The sequence below is a fragment of the Lontra canadensis genome, unplaced genomic scaffold (assembly GCF_010015895.1).
Source record: "Lontra canadensis isolate GAN:19392208 unplaced genomic scaffold, GSC_riverotter_1.0 scaffold88, whole genome shotgun sequence".
Lineage (NCBI taxonomy): Eukaryota > Metazoa > Chordata > Mammalia > Carnivora > Mustelidae > Lontra > Lontra canadensis.
This window is the reverse complement of record NW_022631082.1, coordinates 3,845,479-3,867,942: the sequence shown is the minus strand read 5'-3', so window position 1 is coordinate 3,867,942 and position 22,464 is coordinate 3,845,479. Positions and strand designations below refer to the sequence as shown.

At 56.6% G+C, this 22,464-nt stretch overlaps 1 protein-coding gene across 1 annotated transcript in view; it reads left to right on the top strand.

The window, feature by feature from the left end:
• Nucleotides 1-22,464, top strand: part of ARHGEF18 (Rho/Rac guanine nucleotide exchange factor 18) — a 78,585-nt gene that overhangs the window by 54,706 nt on the left and 1,415 nt on the right. The window contains exons 11-27 of the mRNA XM_032883882.1: nt 6,983-7,121; nt 7,943-8,055; nt 8,213-8,353; nt 9,928-10,178; nt 11,097-11,222; nt 12,366-12,483; nt 13,174-13,422; nt 14,582-14,658; nt 15,229-15,407; nt 16,160-16,251; nt 18,177-18,359; nt 19,539-19,676; nt 20,032-20,153; nt 20,893-20,949; nt 21,048-21,095; nt 21,223-21,693; nt 21,940-22,273. Coding sequence (XP_032739773.1) covers nt 6,983-7,121; nt 7,943-8,055; nt 8,213-8,353; nt 9,928-10,178; nt 11,097-11,222; nt 12,366-12,483; nt 13,174-13,422; nt 14,582-14,658; nt 15,229-15,407; nt 16,160-16,251; nt 18,177-18,359; nt 19,539-19,676; nt 20,032-20,153; nt 20,893-20,949; nt 21,048-21,095; nt 21,223-21,693; nt 21,940-22,273 — 2,838 coding nt within the window. The remainder of the gene's footprint in view (nt 1-6,982; nt 7,122-7,942; nt 8,056-8,212; nt 8,354-9,927; nt 10,179-11,096; nt 11,223-12,365; nt 12,484-13,173; nt 13,423-14,581; nt 14,659-15,228; nt 15,408-16,159; nt 16,252-18,176; nt 18,360-19,538; nt 19,677-20,031; nt 20,154-20,892; nt 20,950-21,047; nt 21,096-21,222; nt 21,694-21,939; nt 22,274-22,464) is intronic.

Here is a 22,464-nt window from a genome sequence, read left to right as displayed (position 1 = left end):
AACCACCCAGGCGCCCCAACAATAAGTGTTTCTTTAAGGAGCTCCTGGGTGGCTCAGTCCGTTGGGCAGCCGGCTGCTAGTTTCGGCTCAGGTTGTGATCTCGGGGTTGTGAGGTTGAGCCCCACGTTGGGCTTGGTACTCAGCATAGCGTCTGCTTCAGACTCTCGCTCCCTCTGCCCCTCCTGCTCATGCACTCTCTCTCAAATAAATACACAAACTTAAATATATATGTATTAACAATAAAGTGTTTTGGGGGCCCCTGGCTGGCCCAGTCAGTGGATCATGTGACTCTTGATCACGGAGCTATGAGTTCGAGCCCCACATTAGGTGTGGAGATGACTTAAAGATCTTTGTTATTTTTTTTTTAAAGATTTTATTTATTTATTTGACAGAGAGAGATCACAAGTAGATGGAGAGGCAGGAAGAGAGAGAGAAAGAGGGAAGCAGGCTCCCTGCTGAGCAGAGAGCCCGATGTGGGACTCGATCCCAGGACCCTGAGATCATGACCTGAGCCGAAGGCAGCGGCTTAACCCACTGAGCCACCCAGGTGCCCTAAAGATCTTTTTTAAAAGGTGTTTTTTAATTAAGGGACGATTACCATCTTTTTAGACGTAGTGCTAATAGTCTATAGCATAGCGTGAACGTAACTTTTACAGGCACCGGGAAACCAAAACATTCCTGTGACCCGCTTTACTGCGGTGGGTCTGGAACCGAACCCATAGTACCTCCAGGATACGTAAGTGGGATCATGATATCTGCCACACGGCTTCGTCGCCCTTAGTGCTCACAGAGCCCACTCTTCAAGACACCTAGACAAAACAGGTTTTAAAGAAAAATCATCATGAGAACAGGTAGCTGTCTGTGTTGCTGAGAACAGCATGTATTTTTTCTTCCCCCTCTGGAAGAAGACCTTTTTCCATTTTCTCCGCTTGCTTCTTATTTTTGTCCCTCCCTCTTCCCCAGGTCCCCTTGCAGAGATGGCTCTGCTGCATATAGTCTGCAGTGGGCCCGGTGCGCGGCGGCGATCGATGGCCCTCTCAGCAGTGGGCCGACGGTGCTAATTAGACTCTGAGGCCACTTCTCATGGTGGTGCAGACAGTGCTAGGCGGCCGCGTGCCGAACCCCGCACTGTGGCCCGGATCCCAGTACCATCACTGCCCCTCTGTCCCGCCATGGCTGTCTGCTTTCAGAAAACATGGTATAGTGGGACGAGCACACAGTCCTGTCGCTCTCAGGGCCAAGGTCAGAGCGACTGGCTCAGGCTGGGTTCTCCTCCTGCAGAAAGATGGTTCTGCCTCCTGGAGTTTATTCATTCGTGTGATAACTTTGCTGAGATGGGACTCACACACCATATGGTCCCCCGGTTAAGTGTACCAGCCAGTGACTTTTCGTACAGTCCCCACGATCGGCATTAGCACCCCCAAGAGAAACCTTATACCCATTAGCCGTCACCCCAGATCCCCCGCCCCCCCGCCCAGTCCTGCACAACTGTTCATCTACCCTTCCTTCTCTACGGATTTGCCTCTTGTGCCCGTTCCCGAGCAGCGGACTCCTACAGTCTATGGTCTTTTGTGTCTGCCTCTTCCACGTGGCAGATTTTCCAGGTTCGTCCACATGATAGCCTAAATCAGTGTTTCCTTCCTTTTATGGCTGAATAATATTTTGTTGTATGAACGGACCACCTTGTGCTTCTCTGTCCTTCAGTTGACGGATATCTGGGGTCGTTTCCACTTTGGGCTGTTGTGAATTACTCTACTGGGAACACGTATGTGGTAGTGCGGCAATGCCTTATCGCTTCTCTTGGGCATACACCCAGTGGAAACACCACAGTGTAGGGTGACTGTCTCTTTAACCATTGGAAGAACCACCAGTCTTCCAAAGTGCTATGCCATTGTATCTTCTCACCAGCCTTCCCTCATATCCATGTGTCTAGATGTAGGAAAACTGCCCCCAGAGAATGTTCGAGGCTCGAAGCCCTGGCAGGCAGACCTCTGGGCCCCTGGGTGCCTGGTGTTGGAGGGGATCCAGGATTTGCTTTAGCCAGGTATGGTAAGCCATGTAGGTATGCGAATGAATGCCAGGAGAGGAGAAGTTTGTACTCGCAGTCCCCTAGGAGGATAAGGCAGGGCATGCCACTGAGGGCCACAAGGGGAGGCCCCAGAGCCAGAGGCCATTACAGAAAAACGTGGGCCAGAGCCTTCGCTGTGGTTTCTGTGGGGACGAACTGGTGGGGCAGGGTAAACAGCGTTAGGACTGGCTAATTTTGGAAAAATCTCAGCGGGCCCTGGGGCGTAGGGGCTGTCCCTGGTTGTCTGGCACCAGCCCAAGGGGTGATCAGGGCAGGGGGACAGTGGCCCCGAGTGCGAGAGCCCCACAGAGGAGGGGTTCGGAGTGTGGGCTCTGGATTGGTGGGTTTGCACGTGAAAGGCGCTCTTGCGAGGGAGTCCTTCTCGGGCTCTAGGAATCCACTGGCTCTGGTCGGGGCAGGACTCTGGGTCAGCAAGGGCCCCGATGTCAGATCATCAAAATTACAGAATAGAAAGATGTGGTTGGAATGGCTGGTCTGTGGCAAAGCTACCAACTCGTGTCCTGATGAGGCGGTTGTCTGCATGACTGCACAAGTTACAGAAAGACTCGATTAGTGAACATCCACCCCTTATTTAAAAGGCTCAAGTAGTTTGAGAGGGGCAGTGGTGGTTAGACCCTCCAGGGAAAAAGAATGATTTCTCCCAGCAGGGCCATGTTGCTGCCAAATGAACAGCATCACGTTTTTCTGTAAGAAGTCCCCCAGCTCGGATACTTCTGGGGCAAATGTGTATAATAAGCCATAAAGCAATACAAAGAATATCGGTGCCCTGAAGAAATATCATATGCATTTGAGCAAACAAGGGTGTTCTAAAACATCGTAATCATTTCTCCCTTGACATCTCGCTTGCATACAGTCAGTCCTCCTTTATTCATGGATTCCGCATTTGCAAACGTACCTGCTCGCTGAAATTTATCTGTGACCCCCAGATCCACTCCCGTGGGGCCTTCATGGTCCTGTGGGGCCATGTGCAGTGAAAAACAGGAGTCACCCGCCCTGCACGTTGCCCGCCGAGGCAGGACAGAGGGACACCCTGCCTTCTTGTTCCAGCTCGTGCTGTGGACAGGCGTCCTGTTCGCAGTGCGGTTAATGCCGTGTTCTTTGCATTTTTGTGCTCTCCGTTGGGGATGGGGCTGCTTGAAATGGCCCCAAGCCTCGTGCTGAAGGGCCATCCGGCATTACCAAGTACAAGGAGCCTGTGATGCCTGGGACGGAGAAAACCCATGTGTTCGCCACGCTCCCTTCAGGCCCGAGTTGTGGTCCCAGTGACCGTGAGCTCAGTGGTAATAGATCAATAGTATGTGTTTTCAGGTGTCTTTCAAGGGAAACACACATAAAACAAGGTTACGTTTGGAGGAGGTGATGGAAGTGTGGGCACAGACTCCCAGGAGCCCAGCTCTACGCCTCCATCAGGAGCAGATTTGGCCCTGGCTAATTCAGTGCCCGCCACAACTTTACGGAACATCGAGACAGTGAACACTAAGAATCAGCTGCAACTTTTTATTTTGAAATCCTTTCAGATCCACAAGAAGCGGGGAGCCTGGGTGGCCTAGTTGGATAAGCGTCTTGCCCTTGGCTCAGGTTGTGATCCTGGAGTCCCGGGATTGAGCCCCTCGGCTCAGCGGGAAGTCCGCTTCTCCCTCTGCCTGCCACTCCCCCTGTTTGTGTGCTCGCTCTCACTCTCTCTCTCTCACAAATAAAAAAAATCTTAAAAAAAAAAAAAGATTCACAAGAATTTGCAAAAAAGGGTACAAAGAGTCCCAGGTGCCCTTCGCCAAGCATCTTGCCGTGATGATACGCCAGCCGGTAAGCGGATACTCCATGGTCAAAGCCAGGTCACTAGCATGGGTGGAATATTGTCAACTCAGGGACAGACCCTGTTTGGGTTTCGCCAGTTGTTACGTTGCACTCTTCAGTGGGGAAAAGGGAGTGTGTAGTTCTATTAATTTCTTTTATAATTTTATTTATTTGAGAGAGAGAGAGAGCGCATATGAGCAGGGGGAGGGGCAGAGGGATAAGCAGACCCGGTGCGGAGCAGGGAGCCTGGCGCGGGGCTCAATCCCAGGACCCCGACATCGTGACCTGAGCCGAAGTCAGACACTTAACCGACTGAGCCCCCCCAGGCTCCCCTGGTTCTATGAAATGTTATCCTTGGTATGTATAGATCTGAGTAACCAACACTACAGTCAGGATGCAGAACGGTTCCCAAAGAAACAATGATTTCTTTTTTTTCAAACTGTGGTAAAACATACCTAAACATAAAATTGGCCACTGTAACCATTTTTTAAGAGTATAGTCCAGTCGCATTAAGCACATTCACACAGGTGTTCCACCATCCCCACCTTCCGTCTCCAGAACTTTCCGTCTCCCCAAACTGAGACTGTGTCCCCACAAAGCACGGACTCCCCACCCCCTGCCCCAGCCCTGGATCCCACCATCTCTTCTCTGTGCAGACGGGACTCCTCTGGGGACCTCCTAGAAATGGGGTCCTGGGAGATGTGTCCTGCATCTGGCTCCTCTCACTAAGGCCAGTGTCCTCAGGGTCCCTCCGCGTCGTGGCAGGTGTCGGGATTTCCTTCCTTTGTATAGCTGAATAATATTCCATAAAACAGTGATTTCTTGACCTGTTTTGTGGGAGGCACTGTCTCCCATTCTTCTGGGGAAGCAGACAGTGAATGATCAGAATAAATAAGTCAATTACATCGTATGTCAGAAGGGGCCGGCTCGTCATTCATTCTTGCCGCTGAAATTCTATCCCTTGGACCCCCTTGAGTGCAGTGGCGCCTGGTGTCCCCAATCATAACCCTTAGACACGGATACCTCAAAGTGTCTTCTCCATCATCAGGGGGAGGTTTAAGTTGCTGTAGATTTAGTGTGCCCATCGTTTATTAAAATTCTTTGGGAATGGTGATCCCCAGAGGGTTTGTATGGTGGCGTTTCCTCCCGTGGACTGTGATTAAAGCAGAACCCAAGTGACTTCAGGCAAGATCTCGGGTCACAGGAACAGTCTGTCAGGCAGGCAAAAGACTCAATTCAGGGTTTGTCCCGTATTTGTACATTGGGGTCATAATTGTTGTGGCATTTAGGTGGTGTAGAAATGGCAGAAAATCCCTGCTCTGGACCACGGAGGCCTCAATTTATGACTTTCACCTTTATAAATATGGGTGTTCTTATAGGAACGATATCCTCATCACCTTTGTCTTGATGATGATAGTAATTGTTAGCCACTTGGGATCCTGATGCCGGGACGTCTGAAGTCACTGACCAGATGTCCCCTTCACCATGTGGGACCATGTTAATGAATGGCTGTGGATCTGTGCTCTGTGTGGAACATCGCATCACACAGCCTACTGGTGGAGTCTCCGTTGATGAGCTTTGTTCATGACTCCTTGACCCGAAGTGTTCTCTCTGACACAAACCCACCTGCCCACCTGGAACTACCGTGCATTTCCACCTAAGTTAGAACTCTGAGGGCAGGCACCTGGGTGGCTCAGTCGGTTAAGCATCTGCCTTCGGCTCAGGTCATGATCTCAGGGTCCCAGGATCAAGCCCCACATCGGGCTTCCTGCTCTGAGGGGGAGCCTGCTTCTCCCTCTCACTTCTGCCTGCCGCACGCCATAAGTGAATGAATGAACTCAGATGTTGAATCCCTCTCCCCAAAAAAGCTCTTAAGAGAAGTACATTCATTTTCCTCTAGTGCTGCTCCCTTGCCCACCCTAAAGGTCATGGTCTGCATGCCGCAGAGAACCACAGTCCCCACTACTCAACCTGTGTGACAGATACCCGTGGATGGGTGCACTGGGGACCCAGGAGTCACGCTAGTGGACAGATCTCTTCCTAATGCTGCTGGTTATCGCTGCCTGGAGGAGCGCTTTCGAGTGTGGTTTTCACCCTGAGAATGAGCGAGCCAAGCAGCCCGTCCCAGCCAGACGCGATTTGTCAAACTGAAGAGGGTGACAGTTTGGCTTTCCGAGTTTCACTGTTCCATCAGTGAGGAAGGTGATCAGAGCGTATGCACATCCCACTGTCTCAGTTCCTACCTTAATCAGCAGAGGAGTGTGAAGAACCCTTTGGAGCCCTCGTTGTGTGTTGGTTTACAATACTCGTGTGAGATGGGATTGGCCCCTCTTGTCCACTGTGTGCTCAGATTCTATCAGTGTACTTACGATCAGGGCATGTGTGGTCCTACATCATGCCTTGTGGTGGCCGCGTCTCAGTGTCGTCCTGACATCTGATCTCCGGTTAATTACAGTCAGAGAGCGAGAGCGAGAGCGAGAGCGAGAGAGAGAGAGAGAGAGAGAGTGTGTGTGTGTGTGTGTGTGTGTGTGTGATGTCGGCACCGAGCACAGAGCTCACTATTTAGTGATCTTAGATTACTTATAGTGAATCTAAACTCCTCTCTGCTTTTTTACCCCCCACCAGGATGGAAGGGGTGTCAGGATTTTTTTGTTGTTATTTCACCAAAGGAGAAGCTACTGTGCGATTTCCAACTAAATGGTCACAGTGGGGACCAATTTCCTGCCCTCCAGACCCGCTGTCTCAGCCAATACAGCGGGAGAGGACGCAGCTTTACATTCTAGAAGGACCACACGGAGTATAAAAACGGCTCAGCCCGGCCTCGCACCGCGCTGGGTCTCGGAGCCCCGACCGTGAACATGGGGAACACGCATTCCAAAACCAGTGACAGACACAGCGCGCACCACAGCCGCCCCGAGCTGTCTTTCTACAGCTCTTTTCCTCGGAAGTGGAGCGAGAATGTCTTTCTAGATAACGAGCTGCTGACCTCCAAGATCCTGTCCGTGCTGCGGCCGCAGTCGGAACGGGGCTTTCGGACAGGCCCCCTGCGCTATCCTGCCCACTTTCTCAGCACCAACTCTGTGTTTGCCTCTGTCGCAGCGTCCCTGAAGGAGCACCCAAGGGCCAACCTCTTGTCTGATGGCAGCCCGGCTCTGTCCAGGAATGTCGGCATGACGGTCTCACAAAAGGGGGCGCCGCAGCCAGCACCCAGCCCGGCAGGAACGGGGACACAGCTTGGGTAAGTGGGGTCCTGTCCCTGCGCTGGGTGCCAGTGAAGGGGGAGAGGGAGGGAATGGTATGTGACATTACACAGGGACCCCCGCAGCCAGGCTCTCCTAAGGGAGACCCTCAGGTCCGTGTGCACCTGCCCGTTGGCCCCCAGCCACGCCATGAAATTCCTATTAACACTTCCTTCAGAGATCTGATTGTCTTTATTGAAACGCCGTGTGCTGTGTTCTGGGGGTACTTGACCATTAGGAGCTAGTTCTGTTTCCTGCTCTCAAAGGGCCCATGGACAGGGTTCCTGTCTGTGTTCGAGACTATGCTAGAAGTCCCGCCGAGGTTGCCATGGAGGTAGCATCCCGTTATTGATGCCTTAACCCTGTCCTCCGAGGACTTGGAACTCAGCAGCGTTTGTGCGCAAAACCTAAGGCTAATAAATGTCATCGAGGCGGTCCTTGTTCGGGTTGGCGGGGAAAGGGGCTGATTATCTTCTGCCAAAAAAAGGGCTCTCCCTCCACCCTCAGCTGAGTGTGGCTGTGTCCACCCAACTCTTGCTGGAAAGAATTCCAGGGGCCCTGGTGAGCTCGGGTGGCTGTTAAAGGAAGCATACGATTGATTGCACCCTTAGAACGTACCGGACATCGGACTGAAGTTAGTTAGGATGGAGGAAGTCCTGGTGTGATGTGGACAGATAATCTCCTGATTTTTACACATGATCTGTGACAGAGTTTATGTTGAAATCCAGAAAGTTCTCAGGTAGATTTGCCTTCATAGAATGTGTGTGTATGTGTTTAGCTCAATTTTTTAGAGTAACCGTTTTTATGATTTTTTGTTTAGACCAATCGCAGGAGAGATGGATGAAGCCGATTCCGTGTTTTTAAAATTTAAGCAGGCAACTGATGACTCTCTCTCGCTCACATCCTCGAATGCCGAGCCCATTTTTGTAGAAGGTACGGTCACCTCGACTCTTACACGGGCATCCTGTGGTCTCCACCCACCCTGGAAGGGGCTGCAACCCATGTCATTGTGCCCCCAAGACGCCCGCTGGGGTAGCCCAGAGTCAGCGAGGCTCTGGCCCCCAGCCTCGGTGTCTTACTCCTCCCTCAGACCCCTGCACAGCTTCGCTGAGGAGTGAGATCGAGTCAGATGCCCGCGATTTCGAGGCCGAGTCCTGGAGCCTTTCCGTAGATGCAGCGTACGCAAAGACACAGAAGAAGGAGGTGGTCAAGAGGCAGGATGTGCTCTATGGTAAGAAGTTCTGCGCCGTCACACGAACCTTCCACTTGCTTCTTTTCCGCCTTTGCTCTGATTGGTTGCACTGAGGAGCCCGGGCTCCACTAAGACCTCAGGCTCCTCCCTGAGACTAGGGGGCCAACTCTGCCTGTTCCCCTGGGGCCGCCCTGCCTTCGCAGTCAGGGAGGAGGTGGCCCGGGAGGGCTTTGTGAGAACCTGTCCCTGAGGATGAGTGTGGGTGAATGCCCAGTCCTGACTCATGCTGACCCTGCTGGGGACCACGAAAGAGAAGACTATCCCGGACCCATCCCAGCCATCCCTGGTGACCCCAGACAGGCCTGGGGTGGCTGTGACTAGGGGTGTGAGAGGCAGAAGACCCAGCACTGGCTCCAGGGTGATCGCCCCGGGCAGCCACGCTCCTGAGATGGGAGGTTTTGGACACAACCTGTCCCCAGGCCGGGTGCCATGTTGGGGGCCTTTCTCTCCCCCAAACGCTTACTTGTTCTTATGATTCTCTCTTCGTGGGAATCATTCCCCAAGACACTGCTGGGTCGCCTAAGGAGGTATTTTCTGTCCCTCACTGGGGCTCAGTGAGGAGGTTCTGCTGTACAAGTGTCTTCCGTTCCACTGGGTCCGGTTGGCAATGGTTGGGTCCACTGGCCCTTGAGTCCCTCCATGTTTCACACCCTGACCTTGCTTGCCTTTTTTTTTTTTTTTTTTTTTAATTTTATTTATTTGACAAAGAGAGTAAGCACAAGCAGGGGGAGCGGCAGGCAGAGGGAGAGGGATCCCAGGACCCCGAGGTCATGACCTGACCCAGAGGCAGACACCAAGCCAGCTGAGTCTCCTAGGTGCCCCTCACACCCTGAGCTTTCTGCCTGGGCCAGAGTGGTTGGGGTGTGGGCAGGAGGAGAACCCTGTCGATGCTTTGCCTCAGGGCTCCAGACCCAGGGCAAAGATCCTGCAGGGAAGGACAGGGAGGACCAGTCTGGATGCTTCTATCTAGGCAAGCACAGACTGCCTCCAGCCCCCACGGCCATCAGCACTGGGCCTGGCTCTGATGACCTCTGTCTGGTCTCTAGCCACTTCCAGGCCTTGATTTGAACAGCAGTAAAACTCCCAACACGAAACCTGATCTGTCTTTGCCTTTCACCAGAAAATTAAATTCTATACTTGAACTCTGCTTTGTCGTTGGCTATGGTCTGGGTCTAGTCACTGATGTGCACAGGCGTATGAGTTTCCCACCCCAAGTAATGGTGCTCACCAGAACAATCTTCTTGCTTAAAACAGCCTCTTTGGGCTGGAAGTCCTCCCCTGAATTGGGGGCCCCAGCGCACCCCGAGTCCTCTCTTTCCTGACACCACTCCAGCCCTCTCGCTGTTCCCTGACCCTGGGGCCCCTGTGGCACTGGGCCTGGGGGGACGAGAGGCCCGAACACCCCCCCCCCAGACAGTAAGACGACCAGGGGAAGGACTTAGGAGGAGAACTGGGAGAAGCCAGCCGGGTGCCCGGTGGGTAGGCGGTACGCATGCGTGCCATCGCGGGCCACAGGAGGAGCAACGTGCATCCTTCGGTCCGTGTCCCCGCAGAGCTGGTGCAGACAGAGGTGCACCATGTCCGGACACTCAAGATCATGCTGAAGGTCTACTCCAGGGCCCTGCAGGAGGAGCTCCAGTTCAGCAGCAAGGCCATCAGCCGCCTCTTCCCGTGTGTGGACGAGCTCCTCGACCTGCACAGCCACTTCCTCTCTCGGCTGAAGGAGCGCCGCCAGGAGTCCCTGGAGGAGGGCAGTGACCGCAATTACGTCATCCAGAAGATCGGGGACCTCCTGGTGCAGCAGGTGGGCGCGCCGGGGCGGGCAGCAGGCCCGGATGAGCCCCTGCCTCGTCTCAGCTCCATGCAGTCGGGAAAAGAACACGGTCTCTGTTGACTGAGAGCCTACGGCGGACAGCGGTCCCGGGCCTTTGCAGGAACGCAGGTGCCCGAGGGCCGAACACACCTGGGCAGACACTGTCCACCGTTACTGCATTCTGGGCTTCTGTCTGGTTGCTCAGCTGGGCTCTCTGTTTTTGTTTTTCTGGTTTAGATCTCCGTGGTTGGGGCTGTTAGAAGTAGGTCTGTGGTAAAGGGCACGAACCCTAAATTGACTTCTGAGTCGACGTCCGAGCCTAGGCCAAGGTGGACAGAGGGGCTCGAACTCCTTGTCCGACCTCAGAGTGCTCCAGGCCTCCAGAGTCAGCTCATTAGAGTTAATTAGCAGAATACCTCTTTTGCTTTTTTTTTTTTAAGATTTTATGTATTTGAGCGAGAGAGAGAGAAAGTGTGCACCGTCGGGGAGGAGCAGAGGGAGAGGGAGAAGCAGGCTCCGCACTGAGCAGAGAGCCCGATGCGGAGCTCCATCCCAGGACCCCGGGATCGTGACCTGAGCCAAAGGCAGATGCTTAACCCACTGAGCCCCCCAGACATCCCAGCTTTTAAATGTTTCTGAATTCTTCAGCATAAATGTACTCCTCCCCCTTGGATTTTAGGAAGTTTTAGAGCTAAAGTCCATTAGAAAGTTTCTTCTCTTGCCTTATTGTACCTTGCGATGAGACCCCCGTCCCCCCAACCCCACCCCTGTATTGAGGTCCTGCCTGAATAAGAAAGTGGAGGCACGAGTTATTCGAGACCTGTTTTAGTAGTCAGCTGAGCCCGATGAGAGCGATCCCTACAGGTTTTCCCGCTCCTTCCCGCTAACATCTGTGTGGTCTCTCTGCAGTTCTCCGGCGAAAATGGGGACAGAATGAAAGAAAAATATGGTGTCTTTTGTAGCGGCCACAATGATGCAGTCAATCATTACAAGTTGCTGCTACAGCAAAACAAGAAATTTCAAAGCCTGATCAAGGTAAGGAAAAAATTTCTTTTTAATTAAAAAATGTATCCGCTTTGCTGTAGCTTGTTTTCCGCTGGACTTTAGACTTTGGGAGAGCTTACGATGAGGCATCTGTTACACACCAGCGATTTCCAAGTTTTTCAGGGAAGTCCAGATGTAGAACAAAGCAAAACACACCTGCGGCTCTGTTCAGCGGGCTGTAGCGTGGCACCTGCTGGCCCTCGTTCCTCAGACTGCCAAGGGGACACAGGTGTCATTTCAAGGGGCCACCCTGCCCTGGGATCTGCCCCTCTCTTGCCTCCTTCCCTCTCTAGTCCCCACTTATCCTCCCTGTACCCCCCAGGCCTGCAGAATGACCCCTACCTGCCTTCTGCCTAACAGTGTGCAGGTGCTCAAAGCCCAGACCCCAAAACACAGCATCCAGCCCGAGTCCGCCAGGTCAGGCAAGGCCCTGCCTCCCGCATTAGACTTTAATTTGAAGTGATAACCAATAATTAATGGCTGTAGAAGTAAGAGGGACAGGTTTTTAAATTCCGCTCCCTTACAGTCGCAGTGGACAGAGGTAAAAGGGAGTGGATTGGCCCAGGAGGCTCACAAAGCCCACAGTCCTGCTCAGAAGCGGCTCTCACGATTGCTGGCATTCCTGGAGTGCAGGAGTGCGGGGGGTGCGCAGAGAAGCAGAATGTGTGGAATGCTCTGGAGGGCACCAGAAATGGCCCTCCGCCCTGCCGAGAAATGGCTTCGGATGACCGCTTCCTGGGTTCTTAGCCAGAGGCGTGCTTCAGGAGCCAGCAGGGGGCCGACTTGGGCTCCAGCGCAGTGTGGTTCCAGAGGCTTCTGACAGCCGCCAGTCAGGGTCCCCATGTGTGGACATGCATGCGTGCGTGGGTGCGTGAGTGTGTGCTCACACCCGCGATACACAGCTCTCCGGGTGATTCCCTCCCGCCCCCCTGCCCCCTGGCTGCTTCTGGTTTCTTCTGAACGGGTTTTACAAGAGGGGAGGCTGCCTTCGCTTCTGTGGCCTTTCTGTACACAGCAGGCGAGCCTTACTTGCAGTGAGTACTTGGAAAGGTCTTGTTGAGCTGAGAAAGGGGGAAGCGCCCGTCCTGGCACGAGATGAGATGCCAACAGGACATTTTGTTTCCCGTGTCGTAGAAGATCGGCAACGTCTCCATCGTGAGGCGGCTGGGCGTGCAGGAGTGTATCCTTCTGGTCACTCAGCGCATAACCAAGTACCCCGTGCTGGTGGAGCGCCTTATTCAGAACACAGAAGGTAACGTCGCTGCCCTCACTGCCTGGCCCGCTTTCGCCCTCAGGGGCGATCTCTGTCTCTCTTGCCCCATGTTAGCAGTGGACTAGGTGAGCGCCCCTCTGTGCTCCATCCCCGGTGATCTGGATTCACGCCGAGCTCTGGGGTTTCCGACCCAGTGTGGGTCCAGGCACAGAGATGGTCCGTGTGCTGCATGCCTAGAAGCTGGAGGGCAGAGGAAACAGGGCGCACAGCCCAGCCCGGAGTTCTCCGAGGCCAGGGCCTGACCACACCTGACCATACCTCCCCCGCCCCCAGGAGATTTGGGCCCTGGGAGAACAAGCACATTCTCCCGCCACAGAAGCCAGAAGCTTGCAGTGAGAGGAGCGGGGTGTGTGTGGGGGGGTGTTTTGAAGAGCTGGCGGGCCCAGGGGCGCATGTTTAGCGAGAAGTGACCGCTGGGCCACATGGAGCTCACGGGAGGCTCTGTCTTGGCAAAAACCAAAGGCCGGGCTGCCACGTTTTTTCCGAAAAGCATTTACAGCTCGGGAGATCCGAATCAGAAGGTGGATTCTCAAGGGTCCCCTGAGCTGCGGCTTCAGGGAACAGCCCTCAGAGACCCGGCGTGTGTCCCCTTGGCGCTGTGGTGGCGGAAGGGGGTGGAGGAAAGCCCTGACTCTGGGGTGTGTGTGTGTGTGTGTGTGTGTGTGGCAGCTGGCACCGAGGACTACAGAGACCTGACCCAGGCCCTGAGCCTCATCAAGGACATCATCTCCCAAGTGGACGCGAAGGTCAGCGAGTGCGAGAAGGGCCAGCGCCTCCGGGAGATCGCGGGGAAGATGGACTTGAAGTCATCCAGCAAGTTCAAGAATGGGCTGACCTTCCGCAAGGAGGACATGCTGCAGCGGCAGCTCCAGTTGGAGGGCACGCTGTGCTGGAAGACCACGTCGGGGCGCCTGAAAGGTAAAGGCCCGTCCCTCACCTCTGCTGGGGGGCGGTGGGGGGCCTTCCCGGATCCGCAGCGTCTTGTGCACAAGCAGGCGCCGGCCTAGCTGCTCCGTAGCCGAAGGGAGGTTGGGTGCACGCTGAGTCAGGATGAGACGGGCAGCCAGGAGCATGGGAAGAATGGGCTTTGGGGTGCTGCTGGACCCACCACAAGGGCCACTAAAGCGCGGGGGCCCACTGAGCCTATGGCTCCTGAGCAGAAACCCGAGGCTTCGGGACACCCCAGGTTTGTCAGAGGCCCCAGGTGGCCAAACAAGCAGCCGCTGAAGGCCCTCTGTGTGGGAGGACACGCCACCCAGACCACTGACCTCGGTGGCCCCAAGCATCGCACTCCCTACTTGGGGTGTCCTTCCAGCCCCACTTCCAAAATCCACCATGTGCTTCCAGAACAGAGAGCACTTGGGACTCAACACTGAGTCTCCTGGCTCATCTCGTGAGCTTCTGGAAACTTCCTCACCCGCCCTTTGACATCAGCATCTCTTTTTTTTTTATATATATATTTTTTTAAGATTTTATTTATTTGAGAGTGAACATGAGAGAGCACAAGTGGGGTGAGGGCAGAGGGAGACACAAACTCCCTGCTGAGCAGGGAGCCTAATGCGGGGCTCGATCCCAGGACCCTGAGATCATGACCTGAGCCAAACGTAGATGCATCACTGACTGAGCCCCCCAGGCGCCCCAACATTGGCATCTTGAAAGATCTCTCGGGGAGTGTTTGAGATGGCCAATGACCAAATGTGTCTGTCCAGAATTTGCACAGGCAAGCACCCAGCAGATGGTTTAACACCCGCTGTGTGCAGGACACCGAGGTGGGTGGTGGGAGGCCCTCGCCTTCAGGGGACTCCAGTCCATGGCCTGAAAGGGAGAAGTGAGGAAACAAGCAGAAACTAGTGAAAAGTGCAGTTAATGCTTCAGAGGAAGCCGGCAGGACACAGGCGGGAGAATTATGGAGGGAGATAGAAAATAGTGAGGTAGACGGACACCCCCAGACTCCTGCAGGAGCATCACGGCGCCAGGCTGAGTGACCGGGACCCTCCCCGGAGGCTGGAGCCTCCCCCGGGACGTACATATGGCCCTGCGACCCCGTCAGACGTGTCCTTCTGTGCTTTCTCCTTAGACGTCCTTGCTGTCCTGCTGACGGACGTGCTTTTGCTGCTACAAGAAAAGGATCAAAAATACGTCTTTGCCTCGGTGGTAGGTGTCCTGTCTTCTTCAGATGAAGGTTCCCGCCCGCCTTAGGGACCCTTAGGGGTTTGCTGGAAGGCTGCCTGCACAGAAGGCGGCTCTATGTTAACCCACTGTCCCAGGTCCTCCCGGGGGCCAGAAGGTTCCAGCAAAGCAGGAGTAGAATTTTCCGAGACCCCCGGGGTCCTGTCTGGTTGCCTGGGAAGGGTTCAGGGGCCCGTGCTAACATCCCATCTAATCTTAGCCTTTACATTTCTGTGACTCTGCCTCACTCGGGGCTTAGGGTCTTGGGGGCTCCAGCTGACTCTGTCCTGCCCCCACCAAGTATGACACCAGTTACCCCAGACTGAGGCCACCCTCATTGCTTCAATTTACCTTCATCACCTCTGTGAAGGCCCCATCTCTAAATAATCCAAAGGGTCTTTGCCCCCCCCGATGGCAAATATCTCTGAATTATTTGAGAACAAAGGGGCACAGGAGCCCCCCCACAACCCGCTTCCCCTCAGACTCGGCTCCACGGCTGCTCCAACACAGCCCAGTGAACGGGGTCCTCCCCGACCCCGCCTTCCACCCACACAGGACTCGAAGCACCCGGTCATCTCCTTACAAAAGCTCATTGTGAGGGAAGTGGCCAACGAGGAGAAAGCCATGTTCCTGATCAGCGCCTCCCTGCGGGGGCCCGAGATGTACGAGATCTACACCAGCTCCAAAGAGGAGAGGAACACTTGGATGGCCCACATCCGAAGGGCCGTGGAGAGGTGAGGAGGGCCCGTGTGGGTGTTTCCTGCCCACAGCTATTTGGCCTTTGGCTTTGGGCAAAGCAGCTGTGACCTTGAAGTACCCAGGAGAGGGCTGGAGGTCGCAGGAAGGCCAGAGGCCCCTCTGCCTTTCCCCTGCCTCATTCCGCCCTAGTGCCTTGTCCACCTCATCTAAAGGGGACACCTGACACCCTTCCACCTCCTTCCACCAACAGCTCAACCAGTCAGAGGCTAAAAAGATGTTGCTGGCCAGTGGGTGTGGGCCCAGGGTCTTCTACCCTCTGTACTGGTGGGGTGCAGTGAGGGACACCTGACCTGGGGGCCAGACCTGTCAGAGGAGGTTGTGGTGTCCTGTCCTGTCCTTCCTCAGGCCAGGGACCCCTCGGGACCCCAGCCAGCTGCTGCTCCCTCTCTTTATGCCTGGAAGCTTCCTGAACCTGCTCAGAGCTCCCTCGATGCTGAAGTTCAGTTCTGCAGCCCCCCAGGAAATGAGCTGTCCTCAGTCTCCTCCCGCCACGTGGTGGCCAGGCATGGAACCCACGGCTGGTGACGGGCTGACACTTGAAGACAGGATAAAGGCGGCGGCTGCCTTGCTCTTCCCCCTCCCGTCTCTCCCTCACTGTTACCGAGCTCAGTCACCCCCAGGACGAGGCACTCTGAGCAGCTGCTTCTGCTGGTGCAGCTCTCGGTGCCCATCGCCGAGGCCAGCCTGCCCGAAGGCGTTGCTGCCCGTCTGCCCCCTCTCCCTGCAGCTGTCCGGACGAGGAGGAGGGGCCTTTCAGCGAGGCCGAGGAGGAAAAGAAGGTGTTCGAGGCCCGCGCCATGAGGCTGAGGGACTTCCAAGGTAAGGGGAGTCAGGCTGGACCACCATCATGTCCCCCGTAGGGTGAGAAGGGCTCAGGACCGCCAGCGGCATTTCTGTCCTCTCCCACTGGGGTCAGCCATGGAGCAGATCTCCACCTGAGTAACCAGGCGTTTTGTGAGGCTTTGTCATGAGAGGGCGGCGCTCGGGGCCCCTGAGCCGTTTCCAGACATTGGCTTTGCCACACACCCTGCCCCCCCCCACCCCAGTCCCTGTCCAGAAAGGAGCTCACTGGGGGTGTCCCAGGTCACATAAGGCAAAAACCCCAAGGGGACTTAGAATAGCACAGGACCCCACAGCCTCCTTCTAGAGCCTAGTACACCCTCAGCAGCCCTGGCTTTGTGTCTGCAGACCTCCGTCTCCAGCTCCCTGTTTTAATTTGTTTTAACTTCTTCATTGAGCTGTCACTCATCACGATATAATTCAGCATTTAAAGTACACCATTCCGTGGCTCGTAGTCTCTAGCAGGAGATCGTGCAACTGTCACCACAATTTTAGATCATTTTCACCACTCCCGAAAGAAAGCCCATCCCTGCAAGCTGTCACTCCCTATTCCTTCCTCCCTCAGCCCCTCGTAACCTCTGTTCTGCTTTCTGTTTCTGTGAATTTGCACATCCTGGGGATCTTGTATCAATGGGGTCTTACCTTGTTTCTCCTTTTGTGTCTCGGCTGACTTCACCGAGCGGGATGGTTCAAGGTTCAGCCACATTGTAGTGTGTGTTGACTTCCTTCCTTTTTGAGGCTGAATCCCGTTCCATTGTAAGACGCACCCCATGGGCTTGTCCATTCCCCTCCCCGGGCCTAACGGATTCCCACAAGACTTCAGTGAGATCACTGCCAAGAACAATGCCAGGGACTTTGTGGTCTCAATCGACCCCCCTCTTCCCCCTCACTAACTGAGTCATTCATTTTTAAATTAGGGAACATGTAGGCCACAAAGACACAAAATTAGGTAGTATATATTTATTTCTCTTTGTGGGGAGGGTGTAAGTTTGAGAGTATTTATTCATAGAAATGTCCAAAAGAAAGGAGGGGGACCTCCCACTGACCCCAGAAGCACAGTGCGGACACAGTGCTCATTCAGACTATTTCTACCGGCTGATAATAAAACATGGGTCCCGTGTAGACCTATCTCCGCCAGTGCCACAATCCTACAACAGTATCCCTCATTCCTGACAGGATTCTCACTGCATTAGAAATAGATACTTTCGCTATGGAGATGGGCTTTCCCATCTCCGATCAAAAGCTGGTCTCATCCTTCACGCTGGCCCATGAGGGACACTCACCCAAATCAGGAGCCAGGCAGGACCAGCCCCTCCCGCTGGGATTCCCTACACCCTGTAAGTTCCTCCAGGGTCACAAGGGGAGAAGTGGAAGTAAGACCAGGACTGCAGGGCAAGCGACAGACTTGTGTTTTGCATGTGATGTGATTACTTGCCTAGCAAATCTAATAGAACCACCTAGAAAACTGTTGGAACCTCTGAGGGCGCCCAGTAAGTAGTTCAGCCGAACGTGACGTGTATGCACGGGCAGCTACCAGTGAGAAAGTTGCTGTCGCAGCAACAGCAGCAAAGAGTATCAAACCCAGAGAGACCTGTAAGGAGTCTGGCCTAAATGCCTGAAGGAGGAGTTTCGGGAGAAGACGACGAAGTCTTGGAGGCGTCTCCCTGCGGCCCATACGAGGAAATCGGCCAGTTCTGGTCCTCGTGCACACCCCACAGTGTTTGGTTTCTGTAACTAGAGCAAATGATCCAAAGACAGGGCTGTGGCCTCCCCTGGGACTTTGTGGTCTCAATCGACCACATGCCCCATGGGATGTTGGACTCAGGGTGGGCTGCAGGTGGGAGCTGGGTCCCCAGGGAAAATGACCCCAGAAGGCCAACCCTCCGCTTCCTGTTGCTTTGCAGAGCGACTGAACGTGAAAGACCAACAGATTGCACAGAGCCTTGGCGAGAAGCAGCAGATCTACCTGGAGATGGCGGAGATGAGCGGGCTGGAAGACGTCACTCAGTCGCGACTCCTCTTCCGAGGAGGGGATTCCTCGGAGACCAGGCAGGGGGAGCTGATCCTCAAGTCGGCCATGAGTGAGAGTAAGGAGCCGCATCTAGGGGCCCTCACTGGGTGCTGGTCCACGGCCACCCTACAGTTCTGCCTGGTTGGGGGGGGGGTCCGGGCATGCTCCCGGGAACAGTGCTGACCCCCCCAGCAGACTTAAAGCACCTTCTCCCGGGCACCCACTACAGGTGAGGCAGCACCACGCTGCACCCCTGGAATCTGAAGTCAACCAAGACGGGTTCCCACACTCGGGAGGTTCTTTCTGACAAGTGGGTCGCAAATGATGTCCCCAGATATAAGCACACATCCACATGGGTAGGTCACTTCAGAGGGCTCCGACACCCAGCCGGCCTCCCAGGAGGGCTTCCCGAAACATCTAGGTGGGAAGAGGCTTATGAGCACAGCGGCCACAGGAGGGCGCTGGCGAGCACGTGGCCTATCCCCTCTGTGCACCCTCAGCCACAGGGCCTGCTTCCAGGGGTGGCCAGGGGCCTTGCCCGAGCCCCTAGTGGCCCCCAGGCAGCTGCCAAGCCAGCCTCACGTGAGGCCCAGCATGTGTCAGGCCAGGCAGCCGGTGCTTGTCGGTCCAGCTGGGAAAGCAAGTGAGGGAGACAGCTGCTGCCCTCCAGGCCTTTCCTTTGGAGTGAGGGGAAAGAGGGCTCCCTTGTGGACTGTGCGGCCGCGCAGTCTCGTTTCCTCCAGCCACACTGACCTCCTGCTTCTTCACATTTCTTCAGTGGCCATTGTTCTTGGCCCCCTGAGGACCCTCTTGTATCCTGCGCCTCAGCCTGGAACGTTCTTCTCCCCTCCTCCTCACCTGGCCAAAGCCTGTTTGTCCTAGAGCATTTTGTGTGACCTGACCTGCCCCCAAAGGCCGCTCTCCCATGGCCTCCAACCGTCTGTGTGACAGTCCACAGCCAAGCACACACCCACGTTCCTCACCAGGCCCAGCACGTCCCCAGCCGCCCCCACACGCTGCCCCCTGGTCCAGCATCTCCTGCGGACACAGACTGGCGTGTCCTGGTTGTTGTACCTGGAGTTTGGGCATGCACAGGCTGGGGGTGGTGGGGACTGAAGTCCCATGTTGGGGGGATAGAAGACCATGACCAATGCCCTGCGGGCTTCTCGCGCTTGAGTCCCCAGGCGCTGCCACACTCTGACACCCACAGCGCAGCTCCACAGCCTGACTCCGTTCCTCCCGTCTCCTTCCGCAGTCGAGGACATCCAGACCCTGATCTGCAGACAGCTGGGCAGCGCCAACAGCCAGGTGGAAGACGGGGGTGGCTCCACAGGCCTGCCCCGCAGGGCAGAGACCTTTGGGGGCTATGACACCGTGAGCAGCCCCGGCAAGAGTGAGTGGTGCCGCGTCCCCCTGGGGCTTCGCAGGGCCCCGCACAAGAGGTTGTGCGGGTTCTTGGAGCGTTCCCAGCAGTGGAGCCAAGGCATTTGCTGCTGGATGTCTCTGCTTCTGCTTCCTGGCAACCCCCTGCCCCAAGTACGAACCCTCTGGGCAAGTTCTGGAACCTTCAGGGAGTTGTCCATCGTGCTCCAACAGCAAGCACATGGGCCAGCCCCTCCCTCTCCTGCCAGTCTCTGAGGCTCAAATGCTACCAGGGTGGCATGGCCAATTTCCTACCTGGGTCTCAGGGATGGGGGGGCCTGGTCCGGACCCAGTGGGACCTCACGCGCCTGGATTGGGCTTTTCAGATGGCAGCTTGAAGAAGGCCTCCAGCAGTGACCCCGGCCCCCGAGACTGGCAAGGCCCAGTGCGCAGCCCAGACTCGCAGCCCAGCAGCCCCCAGGAACCCCCTGAGGAGGCCCCACCTGCAGTACGTTGCTTCCTTGGGATATCCCTGAGCCGAGCAGGGTCAGCCCAAGCCCTTTGCGTCAGCATTCACAAGCGTGAGCCGCTTGTGTTCAGGGTTGTCTAGTTTGGGCATCTCAGGACCCATAGTGATCAGCGCTGTTCCCATTGTCCCGGGAAAGAATCTGGGCCCAGATGAACCTGTGGGCAGGCTTCATGTTCCCTCCCGCACTCCCCAGGAATGGTACGAGGTGCCCAGGACGGAGGTGAGGGAGGGGACAAGCCCAGGACAGGAGCTGTGGCCGCAGCAGCAGCCAAGGGGCACAGCGGGGGCCCTGAGCACCAAGTCTGCACGTGTGTCCTCATGCCTGCGTGTCCTCACGCCCGTGTGTCCTCATGCCTGCGGTTGCTGAGGTCCCTGGCTGCTTCCCTCGGACTCTGGAGGCCCACCCTTACCAGGCACCCAGGCCAGAGTGGGGTCAGGCTGTGGGTCAGGCTCCCCTCTGCTGCCCACTTGCTCCCCTGAGCCTGCGCTTACCCTCTGAGAGCTGAGGCCGGGCGCACCTGACCTCCAAGACTCCCCATGCTGAACCCACAGCCGCTGCCTTCCCACCTCCAGGAAGGCCGGCCTGTGCCCTCGTCTTCCAGACTCCAGGACTCACACAAGTCAAATGACCAGGCAGGGCGCGGGGCGGGGGGGGGGGGGTCTCGTCAGTAATAAGCAGGTCCTTAGCTCTTTGTGTTAGACACCGTTCTCTCCACAGGTCACTGTGCTGGGTGCAGAGTGTGGCCCCCATGTGCCCACGGTCCTGGAGTTTGAGGTAGGCTTGGGGCTCATCCGGGTCCCCCGGGGCGGGCATATACAGCCTACATGGCTTTGCAGAGAGCAGGGAACCAGCGTCTCTGTCCCTCCCTGCAGCTTGTCCAGCGGATCCAGACCCTGTCACAGCTGCTTCTCAGCCTCCAGGTACGAGATGGGGATGGGGTGGTTCTCCCTGGATCCGTGACCTGGCCCTTCTCCAACCCCTGAAGTAGGGCTCTGGGGAAGGGCAGGCCTCGTCCTAAAATCAGCCCCTGCCCGCCACCCCCCGCAGGCAGTCATCGCACAGCAGGACAGCTGCGTGGAGGTGCAGAGGGCGTCCATCCAGGAGCGCGAGAAGCAGCTGCGGCTGCAGTCCACGCGCGGGAACATGCTGCTGGAGCAGGAGCGCCAGCGCAACTTCGAGAAGCAGCGGGAGGAGCTGGCGGGCGTGCAGAAGCAGCAGGGCCGCCTGCGGCAGGAGCAGCAGCGCTGGGAGCGGGAGCGGGAGCGCCAGCAGCAGGAGCTGGACCTGGCGGCGGCGCGGCTGCGGCAGCGCGAGACCGAGGCGCTGCGGCTGCAGGAGCAGCTGAGCCAGGAGCGCGAGAGGCTGGAGCAGCAGCGGCGGGCCTACCAGCACGACCTGGAGCGGCTGCGGGAGGCCCAGCGGGCCGTGGAGCGGGAGCGGGAGCAGCTGGAGCAGCAGCGGCGCCTCAAGAAGCAGAACACTGTGCCTGGGGCGCTGCCGCCGGACTCGCTGGCGGAGGTGGGGGCCGGCCCGGTGCACCCAGTCGGCGGGAGCGCCCGGGGCAGGGAGGCGCATGCGTGGCCGCATGGGACGTGGGTGTGCGTTGCCGCCCTCGGTGGCAACTCCGCAGGTTGCCCGAGGTTGGTGGGGGCAGGAAGGGAGGGCTCTGCGCACATCTGAGGCTGGTGGCTTGCAGGGCCCGGTGGGGGTTGGGTTGGCCTTCGGAGGAACAGCTTGGGGATGTGTCCTCTGCTGCCCTTTCAGGCCCAGCCCCCAAGCCACACTCCCAGCTTCAATGGGGATGGGCTGGAAGGGCCCGCCGCCCTGGCCAAGGTGCCAGGAACCCGGGCGAGCGTGCTGCTGTCCAGCGTCGGCCCCGAATTCGCAGAGCGCCCCGAGGTGGCCCGCCGGGACAGCGCCCCGGCCGAGAGCCGGCCGGCCAAGAGCGACGTGCCCATCCAGCTGCTCAGCACCACCAACCAGCTCCAGAGGCAGACGGCGGTGCAGCAGCAGATCCCCACCAAGCTGGCCGCCTCCACCAAGGGCGGCAAGGACAAGGGCGGCAAGAGCAGGGGCTCCCAGCGCTGGGACAGCTCAGGTGAGTCCGGGCAGGGCGGCGGAGCTCGAGCAGCGGAGCCGAGCGCCAGGGGTACCCTCACCCCACCCAGAGGTGCGGGACCTTGGGCGCCCACCCAGTCCCTTGCCAGGACTCGAGGGTCCAGTCTTAGGCAGTTTGTGGAGCCAAAGCGGCTTCTTATGAGCAAACCCAGACGGGACCCCAGGGCCATC